Below are 18117 nucleotides of genomic sequence, written 5' to 3' on the forward strand. Positions count from 1 at the left end.
TCCTGATGTGTAATTTCTCCATCTGTCATTGCTCTTCAGGATCTTCTGAAAGTAATCTACATCGATGGAAACACTAGTGCCTTGTTAGATCCAGAATGCATAACTAGTGTGAACACAGAAAAAGCTGATGGACAGACAGCAGAGAACAGGACAGGCATCAGGACCATCTGTGTCAGTCCTGACGGCAAACATCTGGCATCTGGAGATCGCAATGGGATGCTGAGGTAGGATAACAAGACTAAAACTCTGACTGATGGCAAACCAGGGAAAACTCCATCCTAAAAACATGTGTATTTATATTCTGCAGGGTTTATGACCTGAACAGCATGGAGGCGGTTCTTAAAGTGGAGGCCCATGATGCTGAGATCCTCTGTCTTGCATATAGTAAACCAGAAACAGGTTGGTGTGTGTGCTTGTGATCGTGAACAAGAAGAATTTGTGTGCTTGCTGTGTATGTGACATGTGATTAAGATGTTTTGTTTATTGTCAGGCTTGAAGCTGCTGGCCACAGCGAGCAGGGACCGTCTGATCCACGTTTTGGATGCAGAGGATGACTACAGTCTGGTGCAGACTCTGGATGAGCACTCTTCATCCATAACAGCCGTCCGCTTTGCTGGTGAGCCACCAGAGACACTGTCAACATCTGACAGCTAATCTTTGCTTAATCCTCTCTTTCATCTCCATTTAGTCGCACACAAAGTCCCTCTTTTATTCCTCCTGCGATGATGTTTGTTTAAATAATAGATGACAACTATACATGTGTATTGAGGTGGAGCTCTGTTTGTCATAAGAAAAGCTGTTTCTGCTGTGTTCTTTTCTTTCTCCCCGTCGTCATTCTTACATCATAAACTGCCTTTGAGGTTGAGTTTGGAGTAACTTAGTAAACAATGTCGACAAATGTTCTCCTTGGATTGAAAGTCATTTGAAACTACTTGTAGAATGGGACTGATTGCATGATTTTTGCATAACTTACAGGCTTTAAAACATGAAGATACTTTTAAAGTTTGAAAAGTCATCATTAAATGTTTTTTTTTTCTCCAGCTAATGATAACAAGGTGAGGATGATCAGCTGTGGAGCAGACAAGAGCATTTATTTCCGCACTGCACACAAGGTAAGAAACGTTCAATCCATCAACTACCACCATCTAGCATTTATCTCAACACAGCTCAAATTTGTTGCATGATACCCAATAAAACACTTGTGCATCAACTGACTATACAAATTTGAAAACACTAATTAGTAATCACCACCACATACTTAACCTGAGCTATATCATTTGAAGAGACTGTTGCTCTACACACAAAAATTCAAAATAAAGACGGAGGGTAATGCCAGCTGTTTCCCCTTGTTTCAAGACTTTATGCTAAGCTAGGCTAATGGCTCCAGCTACATGTTTACCAAACATATCAAAGATCTAGTGTTGGCAAGGAAGCAATTACAGTGTGTCATCCTGCATGATTTCTGTTTAAGCGTGACAGATTTAATGTGATTGATTTCTTTTGTTGGATTTCAGTAAAGCTTGTTTTTTCCTGAATAAAAATAAATGTACTATTTGACATTTTGGTCGGGGGGATTAAACAGCAATTATACAAAAACTTATTCTCTATTTAAGTGATTATTTCAGGCTGGCTCAGACGTGTCAAGGAGAAAACATTTTCCAGCAATAGTTGCTGCCTCACCACTTTTAACTTAATCTCTTTATTAGTTCCTCGATTAAGGACTCAGTTTGCAGAACAACAGGAACACAATCTGTTTACCTTCTGTGTGTGAGCAAATCTCTACAGCTGGACCACAATACAAGCTTTTAAGCTGCCACTTGTATAACTAAATGATGCAGCCTCTGCGTTTGCTTCTGGGTCACTGGGACAATTTTCTGTTGGGTCAGAGTTACAAAATTCTTCCTAAGACACAAATAAGGCCACTGCAGTGCCTCGTAGACATTAGCTTTCCCAAAGAACAATGAACAATGGCTTGTTAGTCTTTGGAAAGACTTCTCTGCATCCAATCATTTTTGGTATATTCACTTAGTGCTCCCTGCAGAATGTAAATGAGCATCTCTCATGCTGTCTGCTATCATTTCCTGTTTTCAAGGATTCTAAATGGAGCCTTTAATGTGAATGATTGGATGTACAAACATTGATTTACTCTTTCTGGAACTTGAAAATGACTTCACTTTTCCTGAAAAAAGTACACCATGTTCTTCCTTTAATGCAGTCATAGGTAGCGATACTTCAATGCAACTTATTTCCAAGTCGTTTAAACTGAATTTAAATTCAGACCCATCGGCCAGACAAGAAGTAAGGACACTCAGAAAACAGACAGAATAGAGCACAATTGATTTAGCATAGGTAAACACTGGATCACAGAGTCTGCGGGTAACAATGTCGTATTGGTTTGCATAGTGTGGCTAACTAACCTTCGATTCCAATCTCCATTACTGCAAATACTGCTAAAACACACCATGTTACCAGCTAACATCTACGTTTGTTTACATCTGGCCAACAATTCAGGCCATAATAGACAAGAATACAAATATAATGACTAGTTTAAAAGACTAGTAATTCTGGTGTTGACTAGTAATCATTATTAGACTGCATGCACATGTCCCAAGTTATAAGCATATGTGACAATACCCACTCACACACAAACATCTAGTAATACTGATGTGAATTTATCCCTTTAACTATAAGATTCCTGAATGTATTGATCAAGGCACTGTTTCCCTGCCATCGTCATAAATGCATAAAAGCAGGGGCAGCCTCAGCCTCATAGTAGCTGTCTTGTAGTAGAATCATAATTACTGAATTCCAACTAAATTGTGGCTCATTTTAGTGTTTCTGATACAACACTGAGGAAACAGAGACAGATCATTAGAGACAAATTGCATGCATACAGACTATAAGGTCAAGTCAGTAAATTGTGAGATCACAAGCACTATTTTTGTCTTTTTTTTCTTCTTCTGATTTTCAAATATCTACTTTGTGTTTTATAAAACTAGTAAGACAAATGCATGGATGAAAGAATGTAAAAAGAACAAACATGTTTGTTTAAACAGGAAACAGAAATCCAAAGTAAAAGTACCCTCCTGACGTCCTGGTCACTTTGACTCAGATGCATGTTTGGGATGCTCGTCTGGTTTAAAAGTCTATTGTCAGTACATCAGTTATTAAGTGTCATTAAGATTCTGTTCCTGTCATTTCATTTAGACTGACAGAGGAACAGAGTTCAGGTGTTCCCATCACAATGTGAGGAAGACCACACTGTACGACATGGGGGTAGATCCTACTTCCAAGTATGCTGCTGTCGCCTGTCAGGACCGCTGCATCAGGTGAGCATGCGGGCAGGTTTATGCATTTTAAAAGTCAACAGGGTTAAGGACGGAAAATAACTTTATAGGGATCTGATTTTTATTTGATTTCCCTCTGCTTGCAGGATTTTCAACATCAGCAGTGGCAAACAGAAGAAACTCTACAAGGGATCTGTGAGTGAGGATGGCAGTCTGCTCAGGGTAACATTTTCGTTCACAGTCACTGTTCAAAAACTCAAAAGTGTCAGGTATTGTATAAATATAAACAGCATGTTGATGGTAAAACTGTTTTTGTCCTGACAGGTTCAGCTTGATCCATCTGGTCAATATGTGGCCACCAGCTGCTCCGATAAAAACATCAGCATCTTTGACTTCTTCACAGGGGAGTGTGTCGCCACCATGTTTGGACACTCTGGTAAGAAAACACACACACACACGCACACGCACACACACACACACACACACACACACACACACACACACACACACACATACACACATTATTATTTTATTCTTAAGGGGCAAACTGTGTGATCAGCGAAATAACTTAACATTGTTGTTATTTTTGTTTTACAGAGGTTGTTACTGGGATTAAGTTTACCAATGACTGCAAGCATTTGATCTCTGTGTCAGGCGACAGGTGAGAAACAGTCATGTCCTCAGTACTTCTGGTGACTCCCATGGACTCACGTTACCTCCTCTGTTCTAAAACACACAGGAGGAAATCCAGTATTTTCAAATATATTATTCAGTCTCATTTCTGAGGGAATAACAAGCATTAGTTCTATATTTAAATCACAGCTGTAATAACAATGAATCATCCAAATATGAATAGCTCACTGGAATAAAACTACAGTAGAAAAGCATTAGATTTATTCTATTCTACCCAATTTTAAATCATCCCAAACCTCTGCTGCCAGAGGAAATGAGCGGGGAAATGTGTTTGCAGACAGTTTCCTCAACAGTCGAGCTGAGATGAAATGTTGAATTTTTAATGCCTGAATGCTTTTATCTCCCAGCTGTATCTTTGTGTGGAGGCTGGCTCCAGAACTGACAATCAGCATGAGAGAGAGGCTCTGCCAGCTCCGACAAAATCAAAACACATCACCTGGAAAGACCTCCAGCCTCAGGTGAGGACACACAAACACCACCTCTCGCTCTCAGAGGAACATTCATTGGTTACAATCATTACAAACCCTGTTTTAGTCTGGATAATGTCAGTGTTTAATATGTGAGTTCTGCTAAAAGGCTTAACTCTTTGTCTATAAATCCAGGCGAGAGGTGTACAGCGCCCCCACTCTGGGTGGTCTGTCCTCTGACAGTGACCGTGAGCATGAGGACGAGGACGGGCCAGAGCATGACAACCAGATCGATTCAGAGGACATCGCAACGAATACTTCCTCTGACAGCAGCCACGGAGAGGAGGACACAGGTAGTTTAAAAATACAAACATAGCAGTGACTGTCATCCAGGTGCTTAGTGAGTCAGAACAGTGTTTCAGTGAGTACATGTAGTCCATGTAGGAGCAACCACCTGTGTTAGAAGGAGTTTGCCACCTGTAGTAATCCTGACCTTTGTCTTTCCTGTGGTTTGGTACTTTGAAAAAACAATTCAGGAATTATTGAAATATTTTCAGGCCTCTGATCGGTGTGCTCTTTCAAATAACAGGTTGCTCGGATGAAGGACAGGATTGGACGCTGACAAAGGTTGGTGTTTATTTTTTGTGTGAAAAGAGGGAGTACTTTCAACTAAGTAACAAGCATTTAGAATCATTTTCATGCTTTCTTTTAAATCAAAAATTAAATAAGAGGACCATTGTCAATGCAATTTCTTTTTTTTTTACAAGTGTTCTTTCATTTGCATCTCATTATTTCACATAGACTGTACATAAATATGGACAGCGCATCCCCATCTCCTCCCATTGTAAAAAAATATCACTGTAATGGGCACTGACATAATGTTGTAGTGTTGTAATGTCGGAACCAAGGCATACGCAGAAGTGATGTAGCTGGTGGAGCCACAAAATTGAGACTCCTCTTACACTAATGAAAACACACATTTAACTTGCAGATAAAATAGTAAAGATCTGTTAGGTCAGGACAGTCAAAGCAGAACAGATTCTTGTGTCAGTTTGGAGCAGACGCTCATGGTTATGAAAAGTTCCATGACTCGTGTTAGTGTAAGTAACTTTTTCTGCTAGTCCTGTAAAGAATGATGTAGGCACTCTTGTCTTTTTTTAGAATTTAGTGTGTCCAGAGATTTCAATCATCAATGCAGTTACATCGCTGTGTGTCATGAGCAGAGGTGGGTAGAGTAAACTGAAACAGTACTCAAGTAAAAGTACTGTTACTTTCTAATGATGTTACTCAAGTAGAAGTAAGAGTACTCATAGAAATAAGTACTTGAGTAAGAGTAAATAAGTACCTAAAAAAAAAACTACTCAAGTAGTGAGTAACTTGTGAGTAGTATCATATATAAAATTGTACTGTATTGGAAATGCTAATAACAATGTGAAGTGCACACTGCCTTTAATAAAGTGACATAAATAGGAAAATGCCTAAATGAATGCTGTTAGGTGTGGTTTACTTTGAAACATTAAAGAAAGAGGAGCTGCACTGTGCACAAACTAATGTACCCGCTTTCATTTTTTAAAACAAGCTAGAACTTCAAACTGTCTGAGATGTCATCAGAACTCCAGAACATTAATACTCCAACATTACAATAAAAAATATATCTATGCCTTCCAAACTTTCTTTTTTAACCTTTAACTTATTTTCAGTACATGTTACTTAAAAACATAACTTTAAAGTGCTAAGACAACTTGGAAGTGTTTAAAAAGGCCTGAACTCAGTCCTGAAGAATCTCTCTGAGGTGACTGTTGAGCTTCAGAAGCAGCTGTTTTTATTAGCATGCTACCTTACTGCTCTTATAAGTTACTTTAGATTACTTTCCAACATTTCTAACATGCTTTTAAGATTTAATATTAACCAGTATGATCCTTAGCTTACCTAACTGATAACTCACTATAACATGCTTTTTAAGATTTAATATTAACTAGTATGATCCTTAGCTTACCTAACTGATAACTCACTATAACATGTTTTTAAGATTTAATATTAACCAGTATGATCCTAAGCTTACCTAACTGATTACCACCATGACATGTTTTTAAGATTTAATATTAACTAGTATGATCCTTAGCTTACCTAACTGATAACTCACCATGACATGTTTTTAAGATTTAATATTAACTAGTATGATCCTTAGCTTACCTAACTGATAACTCACCACGACATGTTTTTTAAGATTTAATTGCTGTTTTTATTAGCATGCTACCTTACTGCTCTTATAAGTTACTTTAGATTACTTTCCAACATTTCTAACATGCTTTTAAGATTTAATATTAACCAGTATGATCCTTAGCTTACCTAACTGATAACTCACTATAACATGCTTTTTAAGATTTAATATTAACTAGTATGATCATTAGCTTACCTAACTATAACTTGTTTTTAAGATTTAATATTAACTAGTATGATCATTAGCTTACCTAACTGATAACTCACTATAACATGTTTTTAAGATTTAATATTAACTAGTATGATCCTTAGCTTACCTAACTGATAACTCACTATAACATGCTTTTTAAGATTTAATATTAACTAGTATGATCCTTAGCTTACCTAACTGATAACTCACTATAACATGTTTTTAAGATTTAATATTAACCAGTATGATCCTAAGCTTACCTAACTGATTACCACCATGACATGTTTTTAAGATTTAATATTAACTAGTATGATCCTTAGCTTACCTAACTGATAACTCACCATGACATGTTTTTAAGATTTAATATTAACCAGTATGATCCTTAGCTTACCTAACTGATAACTCACCACGACATGTTTTTTAAGATTTAATTGTTCTATGTTGAAGCTCAAGATTTCCACCGTACAGACAAAGTAAGCAGCACATAATGTGACTGTTTCTCCTTGTCATTTAGAAGTTATGAGAGAGTCTGGATGTTGGGTACAGGGTAAACATGTTCCTCCAAAGGGGACGCAGATATTACGCAGCCTCTCTCCCCAGCTGTAGGTGCAGGAGGGGGCGGAGCTACTTTTCCGTTCATTCAGCGTTGAGGCTATTTATAGCTCTGGATCAGAAGGCGCTGCATGAGAGATCGGCTGAGTATTAAACAAAATAAAATGAAGAAAAAAAGGAACGGTAAAAGTAGCGACTGGACAGCCCAATGTAACGAAGTAAAAGTACATTTTTTTTAACACAAATATACTTGAGTAGGAGTAAAAAGTACTCTGCAAAACAAATACTCTCAGAAGTACAATTTTTTGAAAAAACTACTCAAGTACATGTAACGGAGTAAATGTAACTCGTTACTACCCACCTCTGGTCATGAGTAAATGAGCACCACTTTTAATCTTCTCTGAAAAGTAAACACTTAGCATATTAAGATCACTCTATAATGACAGAAGTCATGTTTGAGATTTTGGCGAGTCTTTTACATTTCTAGGTGGATGTCTCATCAGTTAACATAGAGGTGGGCTTATGTCCCATGCTGCAGCCAGTCAGTAGAAAGAGTTTTACATGTTTTGGCTTCACTTTTGGGGAGCGCCTGTGCCGTCCATCTTTTGATACAGTTTATATTGTTTAAAAAAAAATGAACGAGGCAGGAAGCATTTGTTTTCAAAACAACATGAGTTGCACTGCTTGAGGAAATCAAAATTTCAACCTTATGTTTTCTATGATTTTAAGATCAATTTGATTGACATTGCAAGTTAAGCTGAAAATGTTTTGTACTTCAGGTCCAGTATCATTATGTTTATTTTTCATTGTGTTTGTGTATGTCTAACTTTTTCTTGAATATTTTTCTTTAAAGTCTTTTTATATGATGTAAAAGCAAACAACTTTAATAATATGAAATAATGAAATAATAGTTCTGAGTGAAAGTGTTTAAAACTTAATCACACAGATGACTAAAATGTGATAGAAAACTGACACTCAATGTTCTTTTAACTTTAATTTCCAGCTCTCTCTTGCTAAATATATCAAGGTTCACTGCGTCAACTTCTAACTATTTGTTCTTTTCAGCATGTCGATGCTAGCCAAGCTACTCCAAACCCCGCTAAGCGTCCACGGCGGCGCTGGTCTAATCGTATGGGCTCTCTGGAGGTGATGGTAAAGTCCATGTTGGATCTGAGGCAGCTGGACTCCTTTTCTCATAAGAAGAACCCCAACCCTATCCGTCAAGACCGAGAGAGACAGAGCACATCCAGCCTCCAGGAGCCAGAGGTATGCGAAAATGTATGTCCAGCAGAGAAAGACAGGATGCTATATGTATGGATGCATGTGCGTGGAACCGGAATGCTAAGATGTTATGCTAATTTTCTGCCACTGCAGTTAGAAGAGAGAGCCAAGAGGCTCTGGCCTTGGCCCCATGAAGACTGGCTGTCCTCCCACCCATCCAAGGGCATCAGGGGGACTGATGGAGGCGTGTTGTACCCCGAAGAGAAAAAGAGCCATACCAGTCTACAGAGCAGGTACATCTCCAATGAGTGCTAACAGTTTCACTACAGTGAGCAGGATGACACTGTTAGAGAACAAAAGGGCTTTGTTCTTCTTCATTTTAATTTTCCCATCTACTCCTCTTCCCCTTTTCTTACACTTCCCTCTGTTTCCATACATAAGTGAATACAAGGTGAAGGAGCAGCACTGCAGGATGCAGAGTCGAGGGATTCACAGTCAGGGCCAGGAGAGCCGCAGCCCAGACAGCGCCTGCTCTCTGGACTATGACAGCAGAGCGTCAAGCCCAGACCAGCTTCAGGATGGTAAGGTCCTACACTGATAACAGCGGCAAAAGACAAAATAACCACAAAAAGAAACAATTTCAAGCAACATACAGCATTTTTTTCTTTCATTCAATCAGCTTTTTTTCCAGAAGCAAAAATGTTTTTCCTCAGTTCAGGGTTGGCTTTTGGAAAAAACAATTGTACAATGTACAAAGAACAAAGAGCATGGGTTGTGATTTCCATTGTTCAAGTTTTAGAGAAAGGATTAGTTAGTTGGAGTTTTCCTAGAATGGATTTGTGAATTAAACATTCCAGTGTTGGAGTTGAAGTGCACTTCATGCGGGCAAGTTCACTTTTGAAATCCGCTAGTTTCTGTGCCCCAAAAAAAAGGCCTAGAGTCCATGAATGCCTTCAACTTCGCAGTCCCACTCTGGATATGCGCTATGCAAGCAGGGGTGTGCCCAAACTTTTTTGACTGGATTAACACTGACTTATGCAGATGGCATGGAGTCTATGAGCACACACACACACATTAATAAATATCACTAATTGTATACCTTAATTTCTAACATTAATGTGATGCACGGATGATGCACTCCTGGTAATATTTTCTAAATTTAAAAAGTAACACAACAGAGTGGCAACACCTAAACCATCTGAGCGTAGTTCCTAAAAGGCCCAACAAGAAGATGAATATTAAAAGTCACAATTTAGGTAAATACAAAAAGTAATGTGCAAAATTGAAATTCAAAGATAGCTACTAGCTACGAGTTTTGCAGCACAGTCTCTGATATGTCCCACCTCTGACAAGACAAGAAATAGCCAATCATGTTTAGGATTCCAGGGCTGTGCCAAGGGTAGCCAATCCGATATGAAGGAGGGCCCATGCCAACCCTTGGGACATGCCCCTACATGCCAGACAAGTAGTAATTGAAAAACCTGCTATGTGCACCAAGAAAATGTGTGAGACTAGACCAGTGCTTCCCAAACTGTGGGGCGCGCTCGGCACTGCTTAATAAAAACAATACACACAATTCTGCACTGCTAACTAGGCCAACTATGTGTATAAGTGACAGGTAAACATAGTAGCGTAGCAGAGTAATATGTGACAGACAAAAACGTAGATCGGACCCCTCCTCTCTGTGTCCTGTGACACTTCAGAGCAGAGCCAGGCTCATCAAACAGCTGCAGCTCACAATGCAGGGATTGTCATTTGTTACCATGACTCTACCTGCTTCAAAGTGTGTTTCAACTCGGTTTTCTAAAGTCCAAAATGTGTTGGATCTGTGACTTGAGGCCAAATTAACAACTATAAATATTTTAACTCCCAACGGCCGCCACTAATCATAGTTAAGCTACTGCAATAATTAACATTACCCTTTGACAAACTAGTCACAATAAAAGACCCCTCATGTTACATAGTCCAAAAAAACTTTACTTTGAAAGGGCTATAACAGGAAGCAGCATGTTGTCAGCTGTAGTAACTTAACAGAAATCAAAGAGTAAAATAAAGTACCTGTAGATAAATTATATTAACAGGGGAGGAGGAGAGAAAATGAAGTTCAGATAATACAGATTTAGTAAAAAGTTACAAAGTCCCGAGTTTTGAACAAAAAGAGGTTTATAAAAACGTCTTTCTGTGGTCTCAAGCCCAGACATGAGTTGAATGTTGCATTGCAGACTTGTTTGATGGGGGTCATAGTGAGTTAACATATTTTAACATGTGTGATCCCTTATCATTTTGTAATACTGCAAAATATCATTACCTCAATTATATAAAAAAGGAAAGTAATTAAATAATCACAAAAAATGGAAAAATAAATAAATCGATGAAATAATTAATGAAGAAATGAATCCATTAATGATAAATCAATACATAAATAGGTATGTATGTGTGTATGAACGGTTTTGGGGGGGGGGGGCATGAAAATATTTTCACTCACAAAGGGGGGGGCCAGCAGAAAAAGTTTGGGCACCACTGGCCTAGACTGACCTTAATGATCTTGTAGTTTAAAAGATTAAGTTTGCTTTAGTCTGCATTTACAGCTGCTCACAGTTTACAAAGCTCTTCTTGTGCTCTGTAAAATGCAAGCTGAAGATTCATGATGGTTTAGAGGGAATTGTTGCAAAGCTGTAAATGGCACTGTCATCAGCATAGAGATGAAAAGCAGGCTTTGGAATAATCCACTCAAGGCAATCCAGTTTAATAGTCAATGGTAATGAACCGTGAACCAAACCTTGTGGGACTCCCTTGTGGACATGAAGAAACTTCAAAGGTAGCATCCTCTAACTGAAATACCGGGGTTCTGCTATTTAGATTGTTTGCTTGCAGACCAGTTCAGTGAAACTGAATACTCAGAAAAAATAAATCTAATAGACGATTTTATAATTTTAACAGTTATGAGGATTAATTCCATTCAATAATTTAGAAGGGGAGGTCACAAGAATGGGAGATATGCATTTAAGGCCGCTTCTGCATGAATCTTCTATAAAAATCTACACATATAGTTCATAAATTCCTTTCAGTGCAGACTTCTGAAGCTCACAGGAAGATAAATACTGGATTGCGTTCGAATAAAAAGACTAATGTTGAAGGAATTTAGAATTGATATCAAAGTCACACTTGTGTGTTTTATTTCAGATGTTTCTGTTTCAAGTTATGTCTTCTCAAATTGTGCCAAGTGCCTGGTTTAAAATGAAAAGCTGAAATATACATGAAAGCCCTGATATCTCTTCAACTTACAGTAAATCAAAAACCCATCGTGTGGGATTTGATCTCTCAGAGGCAGAGATTTTATTCCCTTTCAGACCTGATAATAACATGTCAGACATTTCTACCACATAAGCCTCTGTGTTCTGCCAGGTCATTTGTTAAAGATTGTCTGGGACCTTCCTATGTTATTCAGTGGATGTGTAAAAGGTCAAGGACGGTTTGGAAAGGTGTTTCGCTCTCTCTCTCTCCTTTACTTGTGCCTCAGCTGTATCTTTTTTGTCTTTTATGCTTCAGATTCTGCTGATGTAGAGTCCCTGAGCCCAGACAGCTCTGATGAGGAAGACACGGAGGAAGAGGAGCAAAAGGCAGAATTGACGAGTATGGACGAGGCTCTGAGGACAGTGACTGACACTGCTGAGCGCAGCCAAGAAAATTTCCTCAAGCAAAACTTTGAAACACCGCAAGAGAGCTCCAGTATCGGTAAGACAGGTTAAACATCCATATGCAATGTTAAAGGAACACCACAACGTTTTGTAAAATTGTATTCGTAAACCTGCTAAAACTTAGAAAAGATTGATACCACTGTCATGTGTAAGGCTACAGTCAGGTAATGGTTAGCTTAGCACAAAGACTTAAGACAAAAGAGAATAGCTTGAAATCTTTAAACAGCTTTTCACATGGGCTGGTAAGTTGTTTTTTAAAGAACATATTTAGAGGTTCTTCCAGTCTTCTTTTCCACCCAGGCAGAGTGAAACTGTCAGATTTCCATGATTTCCAGGTTTTATGCTAAGCAGACTTTGTCTTCAATGTATCTTCAAATTCAGCACATAGAGACAAGACTGGTGTCTTTTTTATCTCTACTTGCCAAAGTACTGACATTATTTTACTCTGTTCTGTCATCTTCCTTTCCCAACTCACTCCATCTATTTAATAAAAGTAGTGTCTCAGTTTTGTTGTACTATACCTTTATTCTCTTTCTTGTGCTCTCTGTCACTGAGTGTTTTCACCTTTCTTTGCCACTGTCTCCATCATCCTTTTTGTTTTTTTAATAATACTTGATGTCTGTCCACAGCTGAGCAGAGCAGAGTCCCCAGGCTCAGTATGTCTTCACGCTTCCTTGCCAGAGGACATAATAACAGGTACTCTTGACCACTTCAGTCCAGTGTGGACTCAAAGTTGTAATAACTGTCCCATGTGGACTTGCGCACGCTACTCTGCTAAACCATCTGTGGAGCTTTCTGAAGTAGCAAAGCTGTCAGATTAAGATGACAACTATGTTTGTTTAATTTTGAAGATCGCATGTAATCGTACTGGTTTTATTTATATTTAAAATAGATGTGCAGAGAAGCCTTTGGGGTGGTAATTCACTGTGTATGTGTTTAATGTATTTTGAGGTACAACTTAACATTTTGAAAACCTGCTTATCCTCCTTACTTCAGCAAGTACATGGGAACATTGACACAACTATGTATACTAAATATGAAGCTACAGCTATTAGCTGCCTAGCTTAGCTTTGCATAATAATAATAATAATAATAATAATAATAATAACTTTATTTATAAAGCGCTTTTCAAAACAAATTACAAAGCACTTAACAAACAATTTAAAAAGCAGTAGGCTGTAATTAAGAACATATCATTATCCAGCAGTAGTAATAAAACAAGGATCAAAGCAATAAACCATAAAATCAATAAAAAGCAAGTCTAAAATAGTGAGTTTTTAAAAGCGACTTAAAAGACGACAGTATGTTAGCTTCCCTGATATCCTCCGGCAGGTCATTCCACAGCTTAGGCGCCCGGATAGAAAATGCTCAATCACGTTTTGTTTTTCTGTTTGAGCGTGGAATAGTTAGTAAAGACCTACCTTACCGTAAAGACTGGCTTGTAGGGAGTTAAGAGGTCAGCAATGTAGTCTGGAGCTGACCTCCTACAAGCTTTAAAAGTATAGACATCTAACATGGAGAAACAACTTTAAAGGCCACAATTAAACACACTTTGTCTTGTTTTTTAAGTCAATATGATAACTTTTTGTAAAAAATAAAATATATATAACTTTTTATTTGCTGGTTTTATGCCAGCAAGTGTTTGGCTTACTTTAGAAAAAAGTGGAGAAATAGCCTGATTAATTCAAAAGATGACTAAATCTGAACACCAGCATGGATAGAGCATACTGATGTACATCTTCATTTGTTAAACTGACAAAAAAGAAAGTTCAAAAACAAAATATTGAGGTTTATTGGATGTAATGAGTAGAATAATTTTTTGGGCTCAGCTAGCTGTTTAACATTTTCACCTTTTATGCTTAACCAAACTAAGTGGCTGCTGGCTGTGGTTTAAGATTGAGGGCTCAGACAAGAGAATGGAATCAACCCTCTCATTTCACTCTCTGCTGGGATGTGAACAAGTGTATTTCCCAACATGTTGAACCACTCTGTAATCTCGCTGTAGTGGATTACATCACATGCTTTTCTCACCTGCTCCCCCTAACCCTGCGATGCGTTCTTTCTTCGTAGGGCCGTGCCCCTGTTTGCCAAAGTGCAAGGAAAGGAACAGGGCTGCAACTCTGCTAAGCCCCCTGTGTCCAAAGTTCGGCCTATGATGGATGATAGCCAAAGCAGAAACACGGAAGACAAGACCCCCGTGTCCCCCAGCAGGATTGCGGAACCGAGGTAAGAGAAAATCACAAGCTAGGAGTGGGCATGGGATTTCTTTTAGACAAAGTGTTACTTTGGCAGACATGGATTATCAAATCATAAAATCAAAAAGCCCAAAAAGGGTTTAATTTCAATGAAAAGGGGATTAGAAATCATTCATCAGTTCATGTGGCAGGAATGTGACAGAAAACAGATTCAATAGATAAGACTCTTCTGAGGTCACACTGGGTAACAATGTTACACTGTGTACAACTAGAAGATGTCTGCTATTGTTTGTAGATTCATTATGAATTAAGGGTATACAAAATTATGGAGAAACTGTGTACTCGTCTAATTTACAGACGCACATGCAAATAAATCCAGCTCATTTGCATTTGTTCAGTTAAAATGACACAAAACAGATTTTCACTTTGGCTCATTTTTGCAGTTTTTGTGACTGATTTGATGTGTGTGATGTGATTTTCAATCTGTTTTCCTCTCAGCAGGGTCAGTTCACCGAAGGCAGAGAGTGCTCCGACCCTCAGACTCTTAAAGAAGAGAGGGTCCCACCTGTGGAGGTTATCCACTCCTCCAATCAGAGCTCCTCCTACGTTTGACAGAGAGTCATGTTTGCAGAAATCTCACTCTGTTCAGAACCTGATCTCTGACGGTAAGTTTTATCAACGTGTTTGTTATTAGTAACTTTTCACTGCAAATTAGGTCAGGCTTAGTTTGGGTAATTAATTTGCAGTAATTTACACAACAAAAAATGAGAGTTTATTCATGAAGTTATGACTCAACATGATTTAATGTACGTTCATTCTTAAAGAATGTCTTATTAATCTCCCCCTACATTTTTCCTTCAGCTCTACACTCACCAGAGCCCTCTAGTGACCAAAGTGAGTTGTGCAAGAGACCTCAGCAGCTCTTCCTGGATCCCAGCACTTCCAGACCTTCCTTCCACTTGTCTTCCCCTTCCTCTGGCTCCCCACAGTCTCCTCCTTCCCCTCTGCCCTGGGAGAGCCCCAAACTCAAGCCCCAGCTCTCCTACATGAGCCCCACTGCCAGCTCCACAGCCAAAAGCAGCCGCTCCTCCTCACTGGGAGAGGGCATCAATATTAGCTCTCCACCTTGCTCCCCCTCCTTCGCCAAAGGCAGGAGGTCATGTGGCGAGGTGGACACCCAAGCTCCTCTTCTCACTTCATCTCCCATCACAGCTTTCCCCTCCACTGCCTCGTCCACATCGTCTCTTTTCTCATGTCCCCAGTCGAACAGTCCGTCCCCAACTCATCCCCATCCCATGGCTGCAGTTTCACCTACTCCTTTCATCCAGAACCTCCCGCTATCTCGGATCCCACTTCCAAAGCAGCCTCTCAGCCCACGACGCAGCCTCTGCCTGGACGTGATTCCTAGCTCTAGTTGCTTTGGAGGCTCGGCAAAGGGTTCGAATCCTGCAATAAACTCTGGATGTGACACTGCAGCTACACCAGGACACAGAGGTGAGACAGACAGATGCAGACACTTGCAGGAAATGGGTAACTAATGCATGTGCGAGAAGCTAAAGAAGGAGTTTCATGTGTTATCTTGTTTTCTCCAGCACTGGGCAGGCGGCTCTCTCTAAGTGTGGATCCATCTGTTCCAAGTACAATCCGAGTCAAGTCGAAAAGAGGTTCAGTTTCAGAACTGTAAGTCTTTGAGACACTTTCTTTGACAAATTATGTTTAAAAATTCTATTCTGTTCGTTCTATCTGACTGTAAAATTAGAGATATCACAGCAGCTGACACATTTATAACTCTTCTACCCAGAGCCAAGGAGTCAGCACAGCCGACTACAACCAAAGAGTGCCCTCTGGTGCCTGAACAGACCCACACACCCAGCACTGACCCCCAGCCAGGTGTGGCCTCTGAGAGCTCATTTACTAACCTGTCAGTCACTACCACTCCTCCTCTTCATCGCTGCATCTCTTCACCTTGCTCACCTTCATCCTTCTGGCCTGTCTGTCCTGTTACCCCATCTGTCTCTGTGCCCTCCTGCTGTCAGCACTGCGATAACAACAGTGAGTCCACTGATGGAGGGACAGGGGAGAGATGTGGATTCTGACTTTTTGTTTATTCAGAGGTTGTTGACTTATGATTATTATTTGATTATGAGGACTGTGCAGTTGGAAGTAGGGCCCTAGATCCGATACAAAAAGCCAAAAGGATGAACCGCTGTCACGAGTCAGAGACAGCAGAGCCTGGGTTAACCTAAATAACCCTGCAGAATGTCCCTATCACACTACTCACTCCCTCAGTGAATACCTTTATCTAAAACATGCACAGTCTTGAAATAATGTGTTCACCCTGTTGCCTCTGCACCTGCAGTTTTTTGAATGTTTACTACCTCACAAAGGCAGCATCTCATTCCTGTTTGAAAACACAGGAGCCATAAGTGGTATCCACTCCACATTTGTACGACAGTGTTTTGCTGCAGGATCCAAGCTGTGAAATCATTTTTCTCAGTTTCCCTGCTCACCCTGCTCCTGCTCTCTGGATTTGTTTACAGCAGCCTCTTTGTCAGTGTGTGTTTTTTTCCTGTCGCTAACTTCACTTCTTTTATTTTCTTTGAATGCTCTTTAACATTTACTGTGTGCCTACCTCACCTATTAACGTGCGTTTGTGTGTGAGCACACTGCTTTGCCACTTACTGTGCTCTACTTAAAGAGTCTTTCTCTCCCTCTGTCTGCAGATCTCTCCATCACTGTGGAAACTTGTCAGCAGGCTGTTTCTGAGCTTCACAGCAGTCTGAGGAAAACTGTCATGCTCTATACTAAGGTCAGTGTGTGTGTGTACCTCGTGTAGAAATGAGAAAAAGGATCAAATGTGGGGGTTAAGAGAGAGAAATATTAAGGTACTTCAGGAGAATGGAAAGACATAAGGCCATGTCGTAACAGCCAGAAGAGCTGATCAGTGCACTGCAGGCGGAGAAACACGTATGTGAACACTTACACATCCATTAGTGTGTAAGGCGGACTTTCTTAAAAGTGAGTGTTAAATTGGGCCCATCTGCAGCGAATTGTAGTCTAGCCTCTATGCTGACCGGCATCCCATGTTGTTAAGACTCCTATTATTGACAAGAACCTCATGCTAAAAAAAAAAAACATTCCCTTTGTACCGTCACTTTAATGTTCCTCTCATTATCACAAATTACTAAAGAGATGGATATTTTCTTGATATTTGAAACTGTTAGAATCTTTGCTCATGTCAAACGGCAGTCTTTACTAGTTTATCTTACTTCTTTTTGGTGATCAAATTTTTATTGTAATTTCTACAGTTACATACAAATATAGATTAACAAGGAACATACAGAATAAAACCCAAAACAAACAAACAAACAAACAAACAAACAGACAGACAAACAGACAAAAAATAAAATTAGAAAAAGGGAAACACAACAAAACAAAACAAAACAACAGGTCCAGAAGTAGAAGGGAGAAAATTCCTATGTTGTGGTAATGTAGTGAAGTTATGTCGAAGTAGGCGTGTGTATGTGGGTATGTAAGAGAAACTGTATGAGGGGGATTGCTCAGTTCAGCAATTTTTTAAGATCGTCCACTGTAACACACCATAGCTGAGTTATGTCCTCTTTGGCTCCATGGATGCAAGCTGTAGAAAGTTCC

At 39.4% G+C, this 18117-nt stretch overlaps 1 protein-coding gene and 1 long non-coding RNA gene across 3 annotated transcripts in view; one reads left to right on the plus strand and one right to left on the minus strand.

The window, feature by feature from the left end:
- LOC117824481 (mitogen-activated protein kinase-binding protein 1-like) overlaps positions 1 to 18117 on the plus strand; it is a 38241-nt gene that overhangs the window by 17850 nt on the left and 2274 nt on the right. Inside the window, exons 11-32 of one of the 2 annotated variants that reach the window (XM_034699979.1) lie at positions 40 to 224; positions 308 to 399; positions 491 to 616; positions 1042 to 1112; positions 3208 to 3329; positions 3434 to 3509; positions 3612 to 3723; positions 3885 to 3948; positions 4328 to 4438; positions 4583 to 4740; positions 4977 to 5014; positions 8415 to 8615; positions 8724 to 8863; positions 9012 to 9151; positions 12120 to 12305; positions 12898 to 12964; positions 14339 to 14494; positions 14962 to 15128; positions 15325 to 15957; positions 16056 to 16143; positions 16265 to 16353; positions 17187 to 17272. In XM_034699979.1, coding sequence (XP_034555870.1) covers positions 40 to 224; positions 308 to 399; positions 491 to 616; positions 1042 to 1112; positions 3208 to 3329; positions 3434 to 3509; positions 3612 to 3723; positions 3885 to 3948; positions 4328 to 4438; positions 4583 to 4740; positions 4977 to 5014; positions 8415 to 8615; positions 8724 to 8863; positions 9012 to 9151; positions 12120 to 12305; positions 12898 to 12964; positions 14339 to 14494; positions 14962 to 15128; positions 15325 to 15957; positions 16056 to 16143; positions 16265 to 16353; positions 17187 to 17272 — 3108 coding nt within the window. Of the gene's footprint in view, positions 1 to 39; positions 225 to 307; positions 400 to 490; positions 617 to 1041; positions 1113 to 3207; positions 3330 to 3433; positions 3510 to 3611; positions 3724 to 3884; positions 3949 to 4327; positions 4439 to 4582; positions 4741 to 4976; positions 5015 to 8414; positions 8628 to 8723; positions 8864 to 9011; positions 9152 to 12119; positions 12306 to 12897; positions 12965 to 14338; positions 14495 to 14961; positions 15129 to 15324; positions 15958 to 16055; positions 16144 to 16264; positions 16354 to 17186; positions 17273 to 18117 lie in introns of both variants that reach the window. The other variant, XM_034699978.1, reaches the window with a different exon arrangement.
- On the minus strand, positions 3438 to 13068 carry LOC117824484. Its single transcript, XR_004633599.1, has 3 exons — positions 12790 to 13068; positions 3910 to 4013; positions 3438 to 3720 (listed from the first exon to the last, which is right to left on the minus strand). It is a non-coding gene; the product is annotated as an uncharacterized LOC117824484 (long non-coding RNA).

Source organism: Notolabrus celidotus, chromosome 13 (genome assembly GCF_009762535.1).
Source record: "Notolabrus celidotus isolate fNotCel1 chromosome 13, fNotCel1.pri, whole genome shotgun sequence".
Taxonomy (NCBI): Eukaryota; Metazoa; Chordata; class Actinopteri; order Labriformes; family Labridae; genus Notolabrus; species Notolabrus celidotus.